The sequence below is a fragment of the Protopterus annectens genome, chromosome 3.part0, assembly GCF_019279795.1.
Source record: "Protopterus annectens isolate FY-2018-M chromosome 3.part0, PAN1.0, whole genome shotgun sequence".
Lineage (NCBI taxonomy): Eukaryota > Metazoa > Chordata > Ceratodontiformes > Protopteridae > Protopterus > Protopterus annectens.
Window position 1 is genome coordinate 1,642,735,577 of NC_056731.1, and position 16,729 is coordinate 1,642,752,305.

Consider the following 16,729-nt stretch of genomic DNA (forward strand, 5'->3'; position numbering starts at 1 on the left):
TTGCCCCAAATTGATAGCCACATACACACACACACACACACACACACACACACACACACACACACACACACACACACACACACACACACACACACACACACACACACACACATAGGCATTATCTAATCTAAAATTAAGGTTATCCATACTAAAGCACATTACAGTATATGTTCCCACATAGACTGATTGTTGTCTGTTCTTTTCTTATCTCCCTTCCCCTCCCAGATATGAAAAAAAATTTAAACATAAGAAAAAATACTCTCAAACAAAAAAACAACTCACCAGTGAAACTGAATTAATGCCTGACACACCCAAGTAAATACAGATTAAATCAAGCAGAAAGGTGTGTGGCAAAACAATGGCACTGCAAAAACGACTTGAATAAGTGCTTTTATTCAAAAAATACTGAATAAAACACAAGAAAAACGTAAGGGCTTTCACAGTGTATCCCACTGCTTCCTCAGATGTATTAACTTGTGTTTTATTCAGTATTTTTTCAAATAAAAGGACTTCTTATTAAACATTGTTTTGCCACACACCTTTTTGCTGGATTTAATAAGAAAAAATACATTGGCTACCATTAAGTAGAACCAAATTGTTTTACTGTTTTATTAAATGCATTAAAATATTAAGGCTACTGAGGAGGTTGCTATATTTTATTCACCTCCCATAATTTAAGCTTTATTTTTAACTCACCTCCTTGCCATTGTACCTTTAAATTTTGCCTTTCCCTCAGCAAAGAATGTTCAGAATTCTCAAGATTAATTGCTTGCACCTCCAGACAGCCACTTTTCTTGTAAAAGTGGTCAACAATGAGAAAAAAAAAACAGCTAACAACTTTGAAACCATTGTAAATTGCACTCAGACCACACTATACAGAATTCCCCTGGCCATATTCCTTCAGCTGAGAACATTTGTTTATGGAAAACAAATAATATTTTTGCAGATGCAAGAAACTTTCATGCCTTTCATGTTTTTTTTTTCTTATTTTCAGACTTAACATGTTTATAGCTTAAGCCAAGGACATTAATCCAGATATCCACAGTTGTAAAAACAAAGGAAAGTTTTTATCTTAATTCTAACATACAATATAATTAGTACACTTTTAAACCCAAACCCCCCCATCCAGCAGCCAAAGATCACAGCATTATGTTAACTTGCACTCTCTTCTGTCCAGCCTTTCTTACCATGTTATAATGTAAAACCTATATTTCATACAAATAAAAAATACTTTTTTACTTCATTATCTTTAACATATAGAACAGTCACTAAAACAATGCCCCCCACACACATTTAAAATGCACCTGGCTGCACAGTATACAAAACTGCTGTACAATATAACACGCAGTTTATGTCATGAAATGTTTTATAAAAATACTAATAAGAACAAAAATTATTTTACCTGCAATTACTAATTTTCCCCTTTAGTGTCCTAAACATCTATAGGCACTATAAACCCTTTGAGGTGACACACGAATGTCTACTCATGAGCAAGTAAACTTGTTTTGTAATTTCACATGGTTTGTTTCTAGTCACAATATGGTGCTGAAGAATATAAAATGATCAATTAGTTGAACTTTATGCGCATTTGGGGTCTAATTTATGTAAATCCATAATATCAGTATTATTGTGTTTTCAGCCAGTGATAATCCTGCTATCCACTTAGGCCTATATATGCTGCAGTTTTGCATGACCCATGACAGTTCATAATCTTTTTGTAAAATGTCAACATTTTTGAGCTATACCTTTTTAGTCAATGGTAGTCCTGTAGCCCACTTAGGCCTATGCATGATGTAGTTTTGTATGATCCATGTCAGTTCATAATCTTTTTGTAAAATATAAACATTTTGGAGCTATACCTTCTAGTCACTGATAGTCCCATAGCCTGCTTAGGCCTATACATGCTATAGTTCTACCTATTTCATGATTTTTCAAAATTTTCACTAAAGTACAATTACATTTTGGATCTGTACTATCTGATCCGATTAGCAACTTTAGCAGTTTCTCAACACAGACATCTCAACTTTGCCTCTGAAATTTTAGAATATTTTTGTTTTCCTGCTTCAGTTTTTACCATTATTCATTATTTGTCACAATGTTTTTATCTTATTGGCTCTTCGGGTGCTATAAGCCTGTTGATTGGTCTGTGAATGTTCCTTATACTTGTTACCTTTAATGAGTACTTTTATCTATTATTTTGTGATTTAGAGGTTATTATAGGAAACATGCAACTATTTATTCATTCTGTATATGTTTTGGACACATTTCTCTAAGTAATAATGATAAGTTTTTAGTTGGAGCATTTTATCTGTATGTATAATACTACAGTTGTAATAAAGTTTTGTAAAGCTGAGTACTTTGTTGTTTTTCATTTGCCATTTATCCTATTGGTCTATTTTTACATTTAAAACATTTATTGGCTGTTTGTTTTCTAGTCCTTCATTGACTGAGATTCTGATTTGAGTTATGTCATTGGCTGACTGTCTCATTGGTTTAGACACATATCTACACAATTTGATTGGCTGTTCGCTTCCTAGTCCTTTTTTGGTCAATATTGTAATTTGAGCTATAACACTGGCTGTCTGTCCCATTAGACTATTCTCAGATTTACACACCTTCATTAGTTGTTTGCATTCTATGTTATATTCATTCAGACTAGACCCAGTTTTTTACTATTGTTCATTGTTTGTTACAATGCTGTTATTTTATTGGTTCTTTGCCTGGTATTAGCCTGATGATTGGTCCATGAAGATTTTTCACACCTGTTACTCTTAATGATCACTTTCATCCATTATTTTGTGATTTAGATGTTATTATAGGCAACATACAGCTATCTATTCATTTTATATACATCTTGGACACATTTTTCCAAGTAATAATGATACGTTTTTAGTTGAAGGACTTTATCTGTATGCATAATACTACAGGTTAAATGACTACTTTCAATTGGCTAAGCATTCTATTCTAGCACTTTTATTGGTTAGAAGTTTAATAGGTTTTTATTGGTTGATAATTACAACAGACAAATGTGATAGGACAGGATTTATATAAATATTTTGCTTGTTCAGACATTTTTGAATCTGAAGAAGGGTGAAAGCCACCCAAAAGTGCTCATTCTTCATTTATATTCTTTAATAAAATTGTTGTATGACTACCACCATGGTGACTGTACTGGTATACTTTGGGACATATATATATATATATATATATATATATATATATATATATATATATATATATAGCATTCCAGAATCTGAAATCCTGATTTATCCTAGTTTCTGATTTGCGTCTGATTAGTGCTTGTTGCAAATACTGCTTCATTTGGCCATTAGCTTAATGCATTAGTACTGGTCAGCTCGAACATGCACTACTGAAACTCAACTCTGAAAAGGGGAAGTGTTAACAGCACTCAGGTTCCCACAGAACATCCAACAGATCAGAAAGAAGCTGCAGCAAGCTTGCATGTCAAGCAGAAAAGCAACCACTTAGTAGGTGAGATACCTTTATAACCCAACATAATCTTCAAGGTTTTCTTTCTTTTCCATTCACTGCTTCACCTTCCTCCGTGTGTTTTATTTTCCCTTTTTCAGAAAAAAGGAAGGAAGCAAATGTGAAAAATGATAGTAACAAAATAAATCTTAGCAATCTCTACTGCAAGTAAAAATGGGAAATAAGAATTATTATGCCAAGGTGTGCTGAGCTGTCTCAGGGTCATTTCTAAGTCAAGATCCCGCCAACCTCTAATCCACATCCACAACCCCCTTTCCCTAATTTTTACACAGTGGGTCATGCTGTCACATGAAAAGTGACCATCATCTAGAGCCAATACTCACACTGTTGGGTGATCTTCACACCTGGGTGGCAAATAAAAATAAAGAAGAAAAAGTCCATCTCCAGAAATCAAAAACACAAAACTGATTTATTAAAGAAAAACATACCCATCAGCAGTGTGCATGGAGTGTACCTCACAGCCACAGTGCAGCATGGAGAGAGAGAGAGAGAGAGAGAGGGAAAGAGAGAGAGAGAAACTGCAATACATATTCATAGTGCAGTTTGGAGAGAATGCAGAACTCACAACAGTACAGCATGGATGGAGTGTACCACACAGTCACCATGCAGTGCACCCCACTGACATTATCAGAAATGACTTCTAAAAATATGAAATCTAAAGTAATGCATCCCATCAGACAAAGCAGCATGATTATAAAGTGCATTCATATTCAGTTGCTTCAGTTTTCACGTTCAGAGTATGTGACTATGAGCAAGTCACTTAACAAGGTAGTGGTGTTCAGTCATGTCTAAAAATGTGTTATTGCATCCAGTGGGCTTACCCAGTTAACAAATAAATTATTATTGCTATTAACTCACAAGAGTACAGCACATAGACAGCACAGTACATAGTCAGAGTGCAGCATAAAGAGAATGCAGAATTCACAAGAGTGCAGCATAGACACAGTATACCACACAACCACAATGCAGCATGGAGAAAGAGTGCAACACATATTCATTGTGCAGCATAGAGAGAGTGCAAAACTCACAACAGTTCAGCATGGATGGAGTATAAATCAAAAGAAACTGCTTAAGGCTGGAAAATACGAAACCACAGACTAGCATAACTTCCACTTTATTCAACGCTTTCGTAAAAAACTTCTTCAGAACCAAAAGAAATGTTATATCAAACATTCACTTAAGTACTGCACACAATTAAAATCAGTTAATCAATTGCATAGTGTAAAATCATAATTAAAGAGCCCTTTACAAAAAACAAACTCTTCATTCATCATTATGCACTATAGAATGGGCATAATTGAATACATTACAATAACAACATTATAAAACATATGCTTCACGATCTTTTAAGAAACATTTAATATTAATGGCTTCATTTAACCCAGGAAAATGATCCACCTGTAGTTTAATTTGCCATCTAGCCTCTCTTTGAGCCAAGTTAAGGAAACTGCCACAATTATGTCACAGCGGGTATGTCAAAAATGATTGATGCAATGCTGTATAACACATAACACAAGCACTCAGGTCACTCCAAGGCAAGTACAAATATGACTCAGTCATTGTCCATGCTGGTGTGAATGACCTGAGACGTACCTCCCTGGACTACATGAAAAGAGACATAAAGGAGCTCTCTGAGCATGTAGCCCAGGCCGGTATGACCCTGACCTTGAGTAGCATCTTACCCTCACCAAGAATGATGCCACAATATGAAGACAAGATGATCAATTTCAACAATTGGCTTAAGTACTGGTGTCATTCAAAGGGGATCCAATGCCTGTCAGCTTGGGATGATATGCTTGACAAGCCACGATGCTTCGCTAGGGACGGCTTGCACCTGTCACCCCTGGGCTTTCGGATATTGGCAAAGGCTCTTGCTACCCCCATAGTGCCTTTTTTAGGCAAGGCTCAAAAGACAAACCCACCTCCATAGGTATCAGAAGGGATAAGAAACTAAGAGTAATGCTACTCAACGCCAGAAGTCTAAACCTCAAGATGCACGCACTCGAAACTCTCCTTAGCATGGAGAACATCGATATCTGTGCAGTAACAGAAACCTGGTTCAGGGCTTCCAAGAGCACCCCAGCACTACCAGGTTATACCTCATACCATGCTTTTCAGCCCCAAAACTTGGATCAAACCACAAAAGGAGGGGGAGTATCGATATTCATCAAAGATACCCACACCTCCAGGTTGGTGGCAAAGAACGAAGCATCAGAGACTATCCATGTGCAACTAACAGTGGGTAAAACTGCCTTCCAGTTTATAGCCTGCTACAGACCACCCTCCCAAACCCAGGAACCCCACTCGGCCCTCCTGAGAACACTGGAAAATATGAAGGTCTCTCCAAACACCATTATATTGGGCAACTTTAACTACCCAAACATAGACTGGGAGCATTACACTAGCTCCAACACCCTAGCCCAAAGGTTCCTAGAATTTATAAACTCAAATGCTATGGAACAACTTGTTACGACTCCCACAAGAGGGGAAAACATACTGGATCTGATCATCACCAACATGGGGACTCTATGCTCCAGACCAGAAGTGTATCCCTCACTGGTAAGATCAGACCATAAACTAATCTCACTGGATATTCACATCCCAACCCCACCCCCTGCCCAGAAAACCACAGTGAAAAACTTCTCTAAAGCAAATTTCACACTCCTCAAAACTGAGGTGGAATCCTTTAAAGCCCCGGCCTGTGGAAAATACGCCCAGACCGCAGAATCCTTTATAAACGCATTCTATGAACACCTTCAGGAATGCATGGATCATGCGATCCCAAATAAAACCAAGACCCAATCCTCCAAAGGCAGACGTCCTGTCTGGTGGACCCCAGCCATAAACAAACTATACAATAGAAGGAGGAAGCTACTAAATGATAGAGCAAAATCCCAAAAGGGAAGGCATCACTGATCAGTATTAGCAAAAACTACGGGCACACATAAAATTGTCTAAGGCCAGCTTCGAGAGAAAAATTGCACAGGACACTAAGGATAATCACAAGGCTTTCTTTAGTTATGTTAGGAACCTGGGTGGTAATTCCCAGATATGCTCAGAATTAGTCCAAAATGACAAAAATACACCAAACCCACAGACATTGCCAACATCCTAGCTGTCAGATTCAGCGCAAACTTCTCCCTCCCCACCAAAAGGGCAAATATCTATCCCAGCAGAGTGCTGCCCCTGACATCTCAGATGCTCAGGTAACAGCCGCCCTCTCCAAAGCAAAAACACAGCATCAATGGGACCAGATGGTGTCCCGGCTGCGCCTACATGAACTCCAAGACCCAAACATAAAACTACTGTTCAATCTCAGCCTTACTACAGGATATGTGCCCAAAGAGTGGTGTACAGCAACACTGGTCCCTCTCCATAAAGCTGGTGCCTCAACGGATCCTGGAAACTATCGCCTATAAGCCTGACTAGCTTGGTCTGCAAAGCTATGGAAAGGATCATCATGGACCTCATAAATAAAGATATTGGGGACCTACAAACACTGGATCCTACCCAGTTCGGCTTTGTTAAGGGCAGATCCTGCCTCTTAAACCTGGTTGATTTCTTTGAAACAGTCACCAAGGCCATTGACGAGGGAAGGTGGTCCACACAGCCTACCTGGACCTCACAAAAGCCTTCGATACAATACCCCACTCGGGCATTATAGATAAGCTCACCAGCTTAAATATAAACCCCTATGTCACTAGATGGGTTGCAAACTGGCTCAAGGACAGAACCCACATGGTTAGAATTGCTGGAGCCATGTCAGACTCCAAACCAGTTACAAGTGGTGTCCCACAAGGCTCAGTCCTGGGACCTCTCTTGTTCGGTATATATTTCTCGGAGGTACAGGCCAACACGGAAGGACTGTGGCTGACCAAGTTCGCAGATGACTGCAAGCTGGGTGCCATAATTGACTCTCCAGCTGACACCAGCATCCTCCAAAAGGGCCTCATAGAAACAGACAACTGGTGCCAGAGCCACGGCCTCAAGCTAAATGCCAAAAAATGTATAGTCATCCCCTTTGGCAAAAACAAAGTGCCCACAAATTACCACATAGGTGGTAATCCATTAAGTACAGAAGAAGTAATTAGGGACCTGGGGACCCAAGTTGATAGCAATCTCTCATTTGACAACCACGTGGCCAAAGTGGTTAGAAAAACATTTTATATAGCCCACCTAATCATGAAGGGATTCACATCTAGATCAGGGGAGGTCATTGTGCCTCTTTACTCATCCCTCATCAGGCCCATAATTGAGTACAATGCCCCTTTTGGGATGTACCTTACCAGACACCTGCAGCAACTGGAAAGACCCCAAAAGTACCTCACCAAGAGGATCAAAGGGCTCAAACAGATGCCATATGCTGCCCGGTTAAAGAAATTACAGCTCTACTCAGTGGCATACCGCCTGTTCAGAGGCGATCTGTGCCTGACATATAAAGCCATGTCCAACCCAGAATTAATAGATGTGCTGCACCTCAGAAAATCCAAATCCCATCGAGCTACGAGCTCGAGAGACTTGAACCTCAGCACTGAAATAAATAGGACATGCTGGAGGGACAGATTCATAACCCAGAGGCTCCCTTCACTCTGGAATAAAATCCCAGTCCAGGTTAGGCAGAGTCCCTCATTGACTCTCTTCAAGAGGAATCTTGATGAGTGGATGGGAGATCGTAGGTTTACCCCGGGTATCACTTCTGTGTCACTGTTAGACAGAGGCACAGTATACTAAGCTCGAAAAAGGGCATAGCAAAATAAATTTAAAATGGGTGGCGAAAGCCAAACACATTCTGGCTAGGCTTATAAATGCCCTAGGGCAGATAGCCTAGTATGAACCTATGAACCTATGAACCTATAATGCTTAGACCTATTGTTTGCAAAATGAAGTCGTATTTGAGGGACTCTTGGGACTTTTTAGATAGTATTCGGTTTGTGAATGAAGCTCATTTATTCAGTCCGACACAGCACATTATGTTCACTCTAGATGTAGTGTCTTTGTACACGTCTATACCCCATGACAAGGGGATAGAAGCAATGAGAGCATTTTTACAGCAATGCAGCAATGTAACTAACAGAGAAGTCAGTTTTTATTGTGATTCTATGGAAGTGATTTTAGAAAATATTTTTTTTACTTTTAATCATAGATTTTACAAGCAAGTTCAAGGAGTTGTGATGGGGTCCCCAGCAGCCCCAGTGTTTGCCAACTTAGTCATGGGGTTGTGGGAACATACCATCTTGGACTCCCTGAAAACTGAATTCAAGATCATTTATTATAAAAGATTTATAGATTATTTAATTTTTATTTTATATGGAGGGGTTTGAGAAATGCAGTTATTCTGTAACAAGTTGAATGAGATTTCTGACTTTTTGAAGTTTGTTGTGGGATGTTATGGGAATTCCATCAATTTTTTGGATGTAACTCTGACATGGGATGCATTTGGAAAAAAATTTACTAGTAGTATTTTTCGTAAAGAAACCTTTAAGAATAATTATTTACATGCAACCAGTCAACATCCGAAATTCATGCTGAATAACATACCCAAAAGCCAATTTATACGAGCTAGCAGGATGACGAGTGTTGATGAGACATTTATTAATGAGCTTGAATTCATCATACAATTGTTTTTGGAGAGGGGGTACAGTGAGAGTTTGTTAAGGGAAGCAGCTAATGACATTTCTAAGCAACATGCAACTTTGTATCCACCCATTTTGAAAAATAGACTAACACCCCAAGTTAAGGAAACTGGAAAGTATACTGAAATTTTATGTTTCAGTATGAACATGAGTGTTGACAATATAGGCATACGTGATATTATAAACAATAATTGGAAGAGCCTTGAAGGAAATGATTTAATGGCAGCTATTAAGGGGAAACCAAAGTTTGTTTATAGGAATGAATATAGTTTGAAAGGAGCATTTGAAAAGGGGAGAGATAGAAGCATATGTAGCATTAAGAAGGGGCACATTAATAGGGGTATGCACAAATGTCATGATTGTTCTGTTTGTAGGTTTATTTTAGAAGGTCCTTATATTCAACTTCCTCACATACCTAACACTATAGGGGTCCCTGGTAATTTCTGTTGTAAAACAAAACGAGTTGTTTATATTACAGTGTGTGACAAATGCTCATCATTTTATATTGGTATGACTACTAGAAAATTAAATGTTAGAATGAAGGAGCATATATATAATATTAGAAAAAAGGACAAAAAACAAATATTTTATAGACATAGTGTTGAATGTATTGGTTTAAAAAAAAAAATTGTTTTCTATCCTGGAACACTGTGAACCTGATTACAGGGGGGGGGGGGTGATTACAGGAATTTTTTGGCTCAAAGAGAAACTAGATGGCAAATTAAATTACAGGCGGATCATTTTCCTGGGTTAAATGAAGCCATTAATATTAAATGTTTCTTAAAATATCGTGAAGCATATGTTTTATAATGTTTGTTATTGTAATGTATTCAATTATGCCCATTCTATAGTGCATAATGATGAATGAAGAGTTTGTTTTTTGTAAAGGGCTCTTTAATTACGATTTTACACTATGCAATTGATTAATTGATTTTAATTGTGTGCAGTATTTAAGTGAATGTTTGATGTAACATTTCTTTTGGTTCTGAAGAAGTTTTTTACGAAAGCATTGAATAAAGTGGAAGTTACGCTAGTCTGTGGTTTCGTATTTTCCAGCCCTGAGCAGTTTCTTTTGATTTAGTTTTTGTCCAGCTGCTTTGTCGACTTTTGATTTTTGATGGATGGAGTATAACTTACAGTCATGGTGCAACATGGATGGGGTGCACCACACAGTCACAGTGCAGCATGGAGGCAATGCAGAATTCGCAAGAGTGCTGCATGCAGAGATTGCAGCATGGATAGGGTATACCTCAAAACCAAAGTGCAGCGTTGAGAGAGAGAGAGAGAGAGTGTGTAACACTTAGTCAAGGTGCAGCATGGAGAGAATACATATCTTACAAAAGTGTGTCATGTAGAGAGTAAACCACACAACCACAGTGCAGCATGGAGAGACAGTGTAACTGTTCATAGTGCAGCATTGAGGGAATGCAGAACTCACAACAGTGCAGCATGGATGGAGTGGACCACACAGACACATTCACAGTGCAGCACAGAGAGAGCAACCAGGATGGAGTGTATGCTACAGTTACAGTGCAGTGTGGTGAGAGAGCAACACATAATCCCAGTACAGCATGGAGAGAATGCAGAACTCAAAAGAGTGTAGCATGGATAGAGTGTATCATACAGTCACAACGTAGCATAGACAGAGTGTGCAGCACATATCTTCAGTACAGCATGGAGAGAATGTAGAACTCACAAGAGTGCAGCATGGATTGAGTGTGCCACATAGCCACAGGGCAACATGGAGAGAATGCAGGACTACATCACAACCACAGTGCAGCATGGAGAGAATGCAGGACTACATCACAACCACAGTGCAGCATGGAGAGAATGCAAAGCTCATAGGAGTGTAGTATGGATGGAGTGTATCATTCTGTTATAGTGCAGCATGGAGAGAGAGAGAGAGAGAGAGAGCAACACATAGTCACAGTGCAGCATGGAGAGAATGCAGAACTCACAGGAGTGTAGAAGGATGGCATGCACCACAAAGCTACAGCTCAGTCTGGAGAAAGTGCACCATACATCCATAGTGCAGCATGGAAAGAATACAGAGCTGTCAACAGTGCAACATGGAGAGAGAGAGAGAGAGAGAGAGAGAGACACTGCACCACAAAGCCTGAATGCTACATAAAAAGAATACACCACACAACCTCAGTGCAATATGGAGAGAGTGCACCAGACAACCACATTGAACTACCCAGTCATGATGTTACTTGGTCAGAGTGCATATCTCATTGGAATGCAACATGAAGAGAATGTACTACAAAACCACAAATGGCTAACATTAATCTTCACACAGTTTTCAGCAACACCAGTAAGAGTGATGCAATTTATTGTGCAAATGCATGCAAGAGTGAATAAAGTATTCTGCTTGTTTAATGCTGTGACTCCCCAGACTGGATTGGTATTGAGAGAGTACCTAATATGCAGCCTCAGACATTCTCCTGTACAAAACTAGCTCAATATCTATCTATGTAATTATCAGCATCAAATATGCACAAATATCTGCTTATTCAAAATGTACTTTTATCTTATATTTATATACTTTTGTTAACTACTGGACTGTGAGGATGAAATCAGTACTGCTGCTAGAAATGTTTTTCAGTGACCTTATACATTATTTTTAAATTCCATTGCCTTACAACCGTGGGCTCACCCACAACTGACCCACCCATTTGCTTTTCTGCAGGTTGAAAGCCAATTACATCATGAGTGTTCTTGTTTTACAGCTAAAGTATCTCCCTCCTGGAGGCTGATATATGCCCGCACAATGCAATAACACTGTTTTGTCTTTTTACTCCAGCCCATGTATGTACATATCTGCATACAGTACATTGAAGAGGTACCAGTCAACCAGACAGATATTTTGCAAGCTGTGCTTTCATGTCACTATGAAATTTATGGGGACTAGAGTGCCTCCCCCCTTCCCAGGGATTTGTGTGACAGTATCGGCCACTTACTCCCACCATTCCAGGTTAGTGCCACTCGTACCTAAGCTGATGAATATATTCAAGTCATCTGAATCATAGTCAGGGCTTTCTCCCTTTGACATACAGCTGATACTATAAATCACATACTGGTCTGAGTATTTACTCACCTAAGTGATGCAATGGAACACATGAACATTTCTGAAATAGTTTGACCTTGACAACTGCCTTGAGGTTTACACTCATGCTTCAGAAGGTCAAAATACATTTGGTAAGTAAATATGAAAGATGTTTTAAAAATGCAAATTATTCAAATGCAGCATATTTTAATGGTTTTCTGCTTTTTGATAATTTATTTCAGATAAAAATAGTTTTAGAGTACACATTTCAGATAAAAATAGTTTTTGAACACATATTTCATATAAAAATAAACACGCAAATCAGAGTGAAAAGATGTATTAGCAGTTACAATTCTGAATTAATAGATCCTTTCTAAACAAGTTGTATACATTTTTAATGACAGTATGCTAAACAGCTCTAGCAAATCTTTCAACATATTTATTTATGCATTCATGTTAACTGTTACTTTTTGTTCTTATTTATTAGGAGTGCACATTCACAAAGATGCGGTCAGACAGTGCTCTTAGAGTATTATTTAGTGGTTCTCTTCGGCTAAAATGTAAAGCTGCATGCTGCCAACGTTGGTATTTCACATTCAATGGTGCAGAATGCTCAGGACCACTTCCCATTGAAGCTATTATCTATTTGGACCAAGGTAGCGCTGAATACAATTCTACCATCAACATCCATCGCACTTCATCAGGTATGTTTATTACTCTTTATGAATTAATCTGAAAAGCAGCCCTTGAAGTATACTGACCATGTATTTATTTATTTATTTATTTATTTTATTTATTTATTTGTTTGGGAAGAGGTAGATGGCCTTAACCCAGGGCTCCATTTTCAAATATAACCAACCAAATTACAATAATCACAATGATAACATATTATAAGAAGAGATGCAAATAGCTGAAGGAAATTTTATCACCCAGGCAACTAACACAAAAATGATCAATTACTAAGTAATAAATAAGAACTTTAAGAAAAAACATAACCAGTTACCTAACAATTACAGGCTATAATAGGTTCCTCTTGAGAGATGTCATGGATATAAATTATAACATCGGCATGGTCATTCACTGACTCAAGGGTCTGAACTAGTGAGCTGAAGACAAGTTAACATGTGTCCAAGGCACATCTTCTGAAGGTACATTGTGTTTTGTCAGTAAAGTAATGCTTTATTTCAAAGAGGAAAATGGAGGAGTCATTAAGTGCCCTAATACTGTCTTAGGCAGCTTCTAGGTAAGATTGAAAAAGCTTTGCATACACACTACTAAGAGTGGATGGGAGTATATAAGGCTGTCTGAAAGAAACTAAGGAAAACATAGGTGTACAATATATTTTTCAGGATTCTCTACAGGACCTTGCACAATTGCTCCCCTAGCTTTACTCTTTTGGCCCATTTCTTCCTGCAGAATGGGAACCAGGTATTCATGGGCTAAGCTAGAGCTCTATGGCCCATTATTTCCTGCCCAGGAACTCCCTATCAGCCCTCCCTGCCCTACCGAGTGAGATTTGGGTGGTAAGGAGCATGTCAGCTTGCTGGTCCTGAAGGGGTGGCCTACCCTTTCCCCTTTGGAGCACCTCGTCTCTCCTTAGCATCGTGCCTCCTGAGGGGAAGCATGCCTCCATATTCCTATTTCCAACAAGATGCACTCACAGAATGTGCTGTGGCAGCAGGAGCTTCAACAACTCAAAACTCTACTAGGTGAACACCTAGTCCTTGCTCGCTTTATCTCTTGTGAGATGAACCAGAGCCATATCCCTGCCCCCAGGATGGGTAAGTCAACATCAGCAGCTCACTTCCATCCTCCCCAGACAGCTCCTACAAGCATGAAAAATGCTGCTCAAACTTGGGTGGTTTGTGGTATAGTCAGGGTGCTCTCCCTCTATACCACAGAGCTGGGTTGTGCAGGAGAGTTTTGAGGCAAATAAAGGGCAAGCATCAAAATGAAGGTGTTTAAAGAAAACGTAATAAGGACACGGCTGGAGGTGGACTGAGCATTCAGCAGCAAAAAACTGACCCTTCCAAAGGATTGGCAGTGGAACTTTGGAGACAGAACATTAACATGTATACTTAGTTCAAAAAGATTTAATTTCTGTAAGTGTTTCAAGTTCTTTTAGTACTGTGGACTAGTACATCATAATTTAATGAGACACCTTCCATGCAGAGGTCTTGACCTCTTTAGTATATGCAGATGATTCCTAGGAGACTAGGAAGAAGGAAAGTTTTACTGAAGTCTTTCAGAGCAGAAGTGTTTACGAGTAAGACAGATAGACATTGATTCACAGACTGTTAAACAATGACAAAGAAAGATATACAGGGAGTCAAAGGAGGTAGGAAAGACTTAAAAGTAATGTTAATATTTAGGATTGGGAACAATGAAAAAGTGTGACGTTTGAGACTTACATCTCTCACAATGCACAGAACCAGTATAAGTTACCAGGAGTGCACTCTTTCGTTTCTTGACTGACAGTTATAATGCTTGTGTATTTTTTATAGAATGTCCTAGAAAATAGAGTGCTTTATAGTCAATAAACTAAAAGCAGATTATACCACAGTTTTGGTGAAGGGGGTGGAGTTGGAGTTTTATAACTCCAAATACAAAAACCTCTCATTTTGCTGGACCCTAAAATTTAAATAAGTGTATGAGTGGTTTGTGAGTTTTTGTATCTGTCTACACACATTTAAATGTTTCTGAAGGCATGCAACGTCAGCTGTGATCACACTGAAATAGAGCAACATCCTTTATATTACATAGCTTTACAGAATTTTTTAATGGAAAGTTTACTTACTTAATTTTGCCATAAACACTGTATAAAAAACACCTTGATGAAAATAAGATGCAAAAAAATATTTTCATGACCCAGCAACAATATGAAATACCACTGCAACAGTGAAGTCCTTATTCTGCATGCCAAACGGTCTGTAATCATTAGAGCCCCATCCAGTCCTATATCCATGAAGTATGAATACAGTCAGATTTCACCTTCCTGAAAAGTGAACAACCAGGGACCGCTTCATTCTTAGCATCCATAAAGGAAAGAAAAGCTGTAATACCTGAGCCAGAATTATGGGCTACGACTGAAGCCTCAGTTATGACTTGCCCCTACGTTTTTAGCATGAATACAGGTAATACATTTTAAGCAGCTTAGCCTTTTACCACGCTAGGGTGTAATTTCTTTCATTTGTTGTTTAGATGATGCCATGCATGCCTCATAACCTTACTCTTTCATATTAAATATCACATCCATGAAACAAAAGTAAGAAAGAATCGTCAGCCAGACAACTACACTGAAGAATATAAAAACTGTATTTTATTCTAATAAAAAGTTGTATAAAAACAAACTTGTTGTATAAAAGCAAACTTCAAAGCAGCAGCTGTATAAAAGGATTAGCACTTTCAGGTGTAACCCTTCATCAGATCCATCCTTTCTTACAGTTGGATAGTTTGTTTTGATCAGACATTCAGTGTTATTGGGAGTTGTATGTTCCCTTCTCAGATATGAGCTTTCCAGCTGCTCTGCCAAAGACATCTTATTTTTCAGCATTAATATACCCTGGATAATATTAGTGTGATATACTATAAACGTGAATGAATAATTCTATCACTGTTATTCACTTCATTTATTCCTTAGTAAGTCTCGTGTACAAGATATTAAATGGGATTCATGTCAATACACTAAGGACATGAACATTGTGCCCACTAACATCAAGAAGGTAACATCAACATTTTGCCATTAGTTTAAAGAAAACACAACAGAAGTGCTTTTTATTTTGCATTAGGGAAAATCTACTGATTACCTGGTCACACAGCTGTGGGAAAAGAGCAAATACCCTGAAAGTGACAGTTTGCTCCTGTATCCTTCTGACATCATTTCTTAGCTTGCAGTAAGAAACTTTAAAGGCAGCTGCAGTGCAAATCAGTGGTACTGACAGCAACCAGTGAAACTGAACAACATTTGAAGAAAGACCATAGGGATTCCCTCAACCTATAACACCACCTGCAATATACCATGCACACTTCAGTCAGAAACATCACTGTACAAAAGTAACTTAACCAGATACTGATGAAATGTTGGCATTGTACTGTACGAAAGCGCTAACATTAAATTTTATGTGAGTTTGTAGCTACAGTGTCTTCATTTGTGTGTGGTCCTTGCCATTCTGCTTTGTTTTCCTTTGGTTAAGTAGTGTTTTTTGTTATTTCATTTTGTGACTGTACGAAAGTAAAGCAGAACAAATCAATACATCCTTGGGATAATCACTTTTAATTCCGAGATTCATTAGTGCAAGTCCCAGAACAAAGAGACTGAGTGACCAAAAATACAAACGTACATTTACTAAGCCCAATATCACCATGTCATGGAATATATTCCATTTTCTCTGAAGTGCGTCAGTTACGGAGTTAGTATATATAACTAGAGGTGGTGCTGGCAATGCAGATGGGGCTTACCCCCCACCCACGCAAATAAAACAACTCTAAAGTAGAACAGTGATCATTTGCTTGATTTTTATATTTTTTTATAATTCTGAGA

At 38.4% G+C, this 16,729-nt stretch overlaps 1 protein-coding gene across 3 annotated transcripts in view; it reads left to right on the top strand.

Annotated features, from left to right (window-relative positions):
* CTHRC1 (collagen triple helix repeat containing 1) overlaps positions 1 to 16,729 on the top strand; it is a 256,385-nt gene that overhangs the window by 210,256 nt on the left and 29,400 nt on the right. For all 3 annotated transcript variants that reach the window (XM_044065679.1, XM_044065677.1, XM_044065678.1), the window contains exon 3: positions 12,677 to 12,893. In XM_044065679.1, the coding sequence (XP_043921614.1) occupies positions 12,677 to 12,893 (217 nt within the window). The remainder of the gene's footprint in view (positions 1 to 12,676; positions 12,894 to 16,729) is intronic.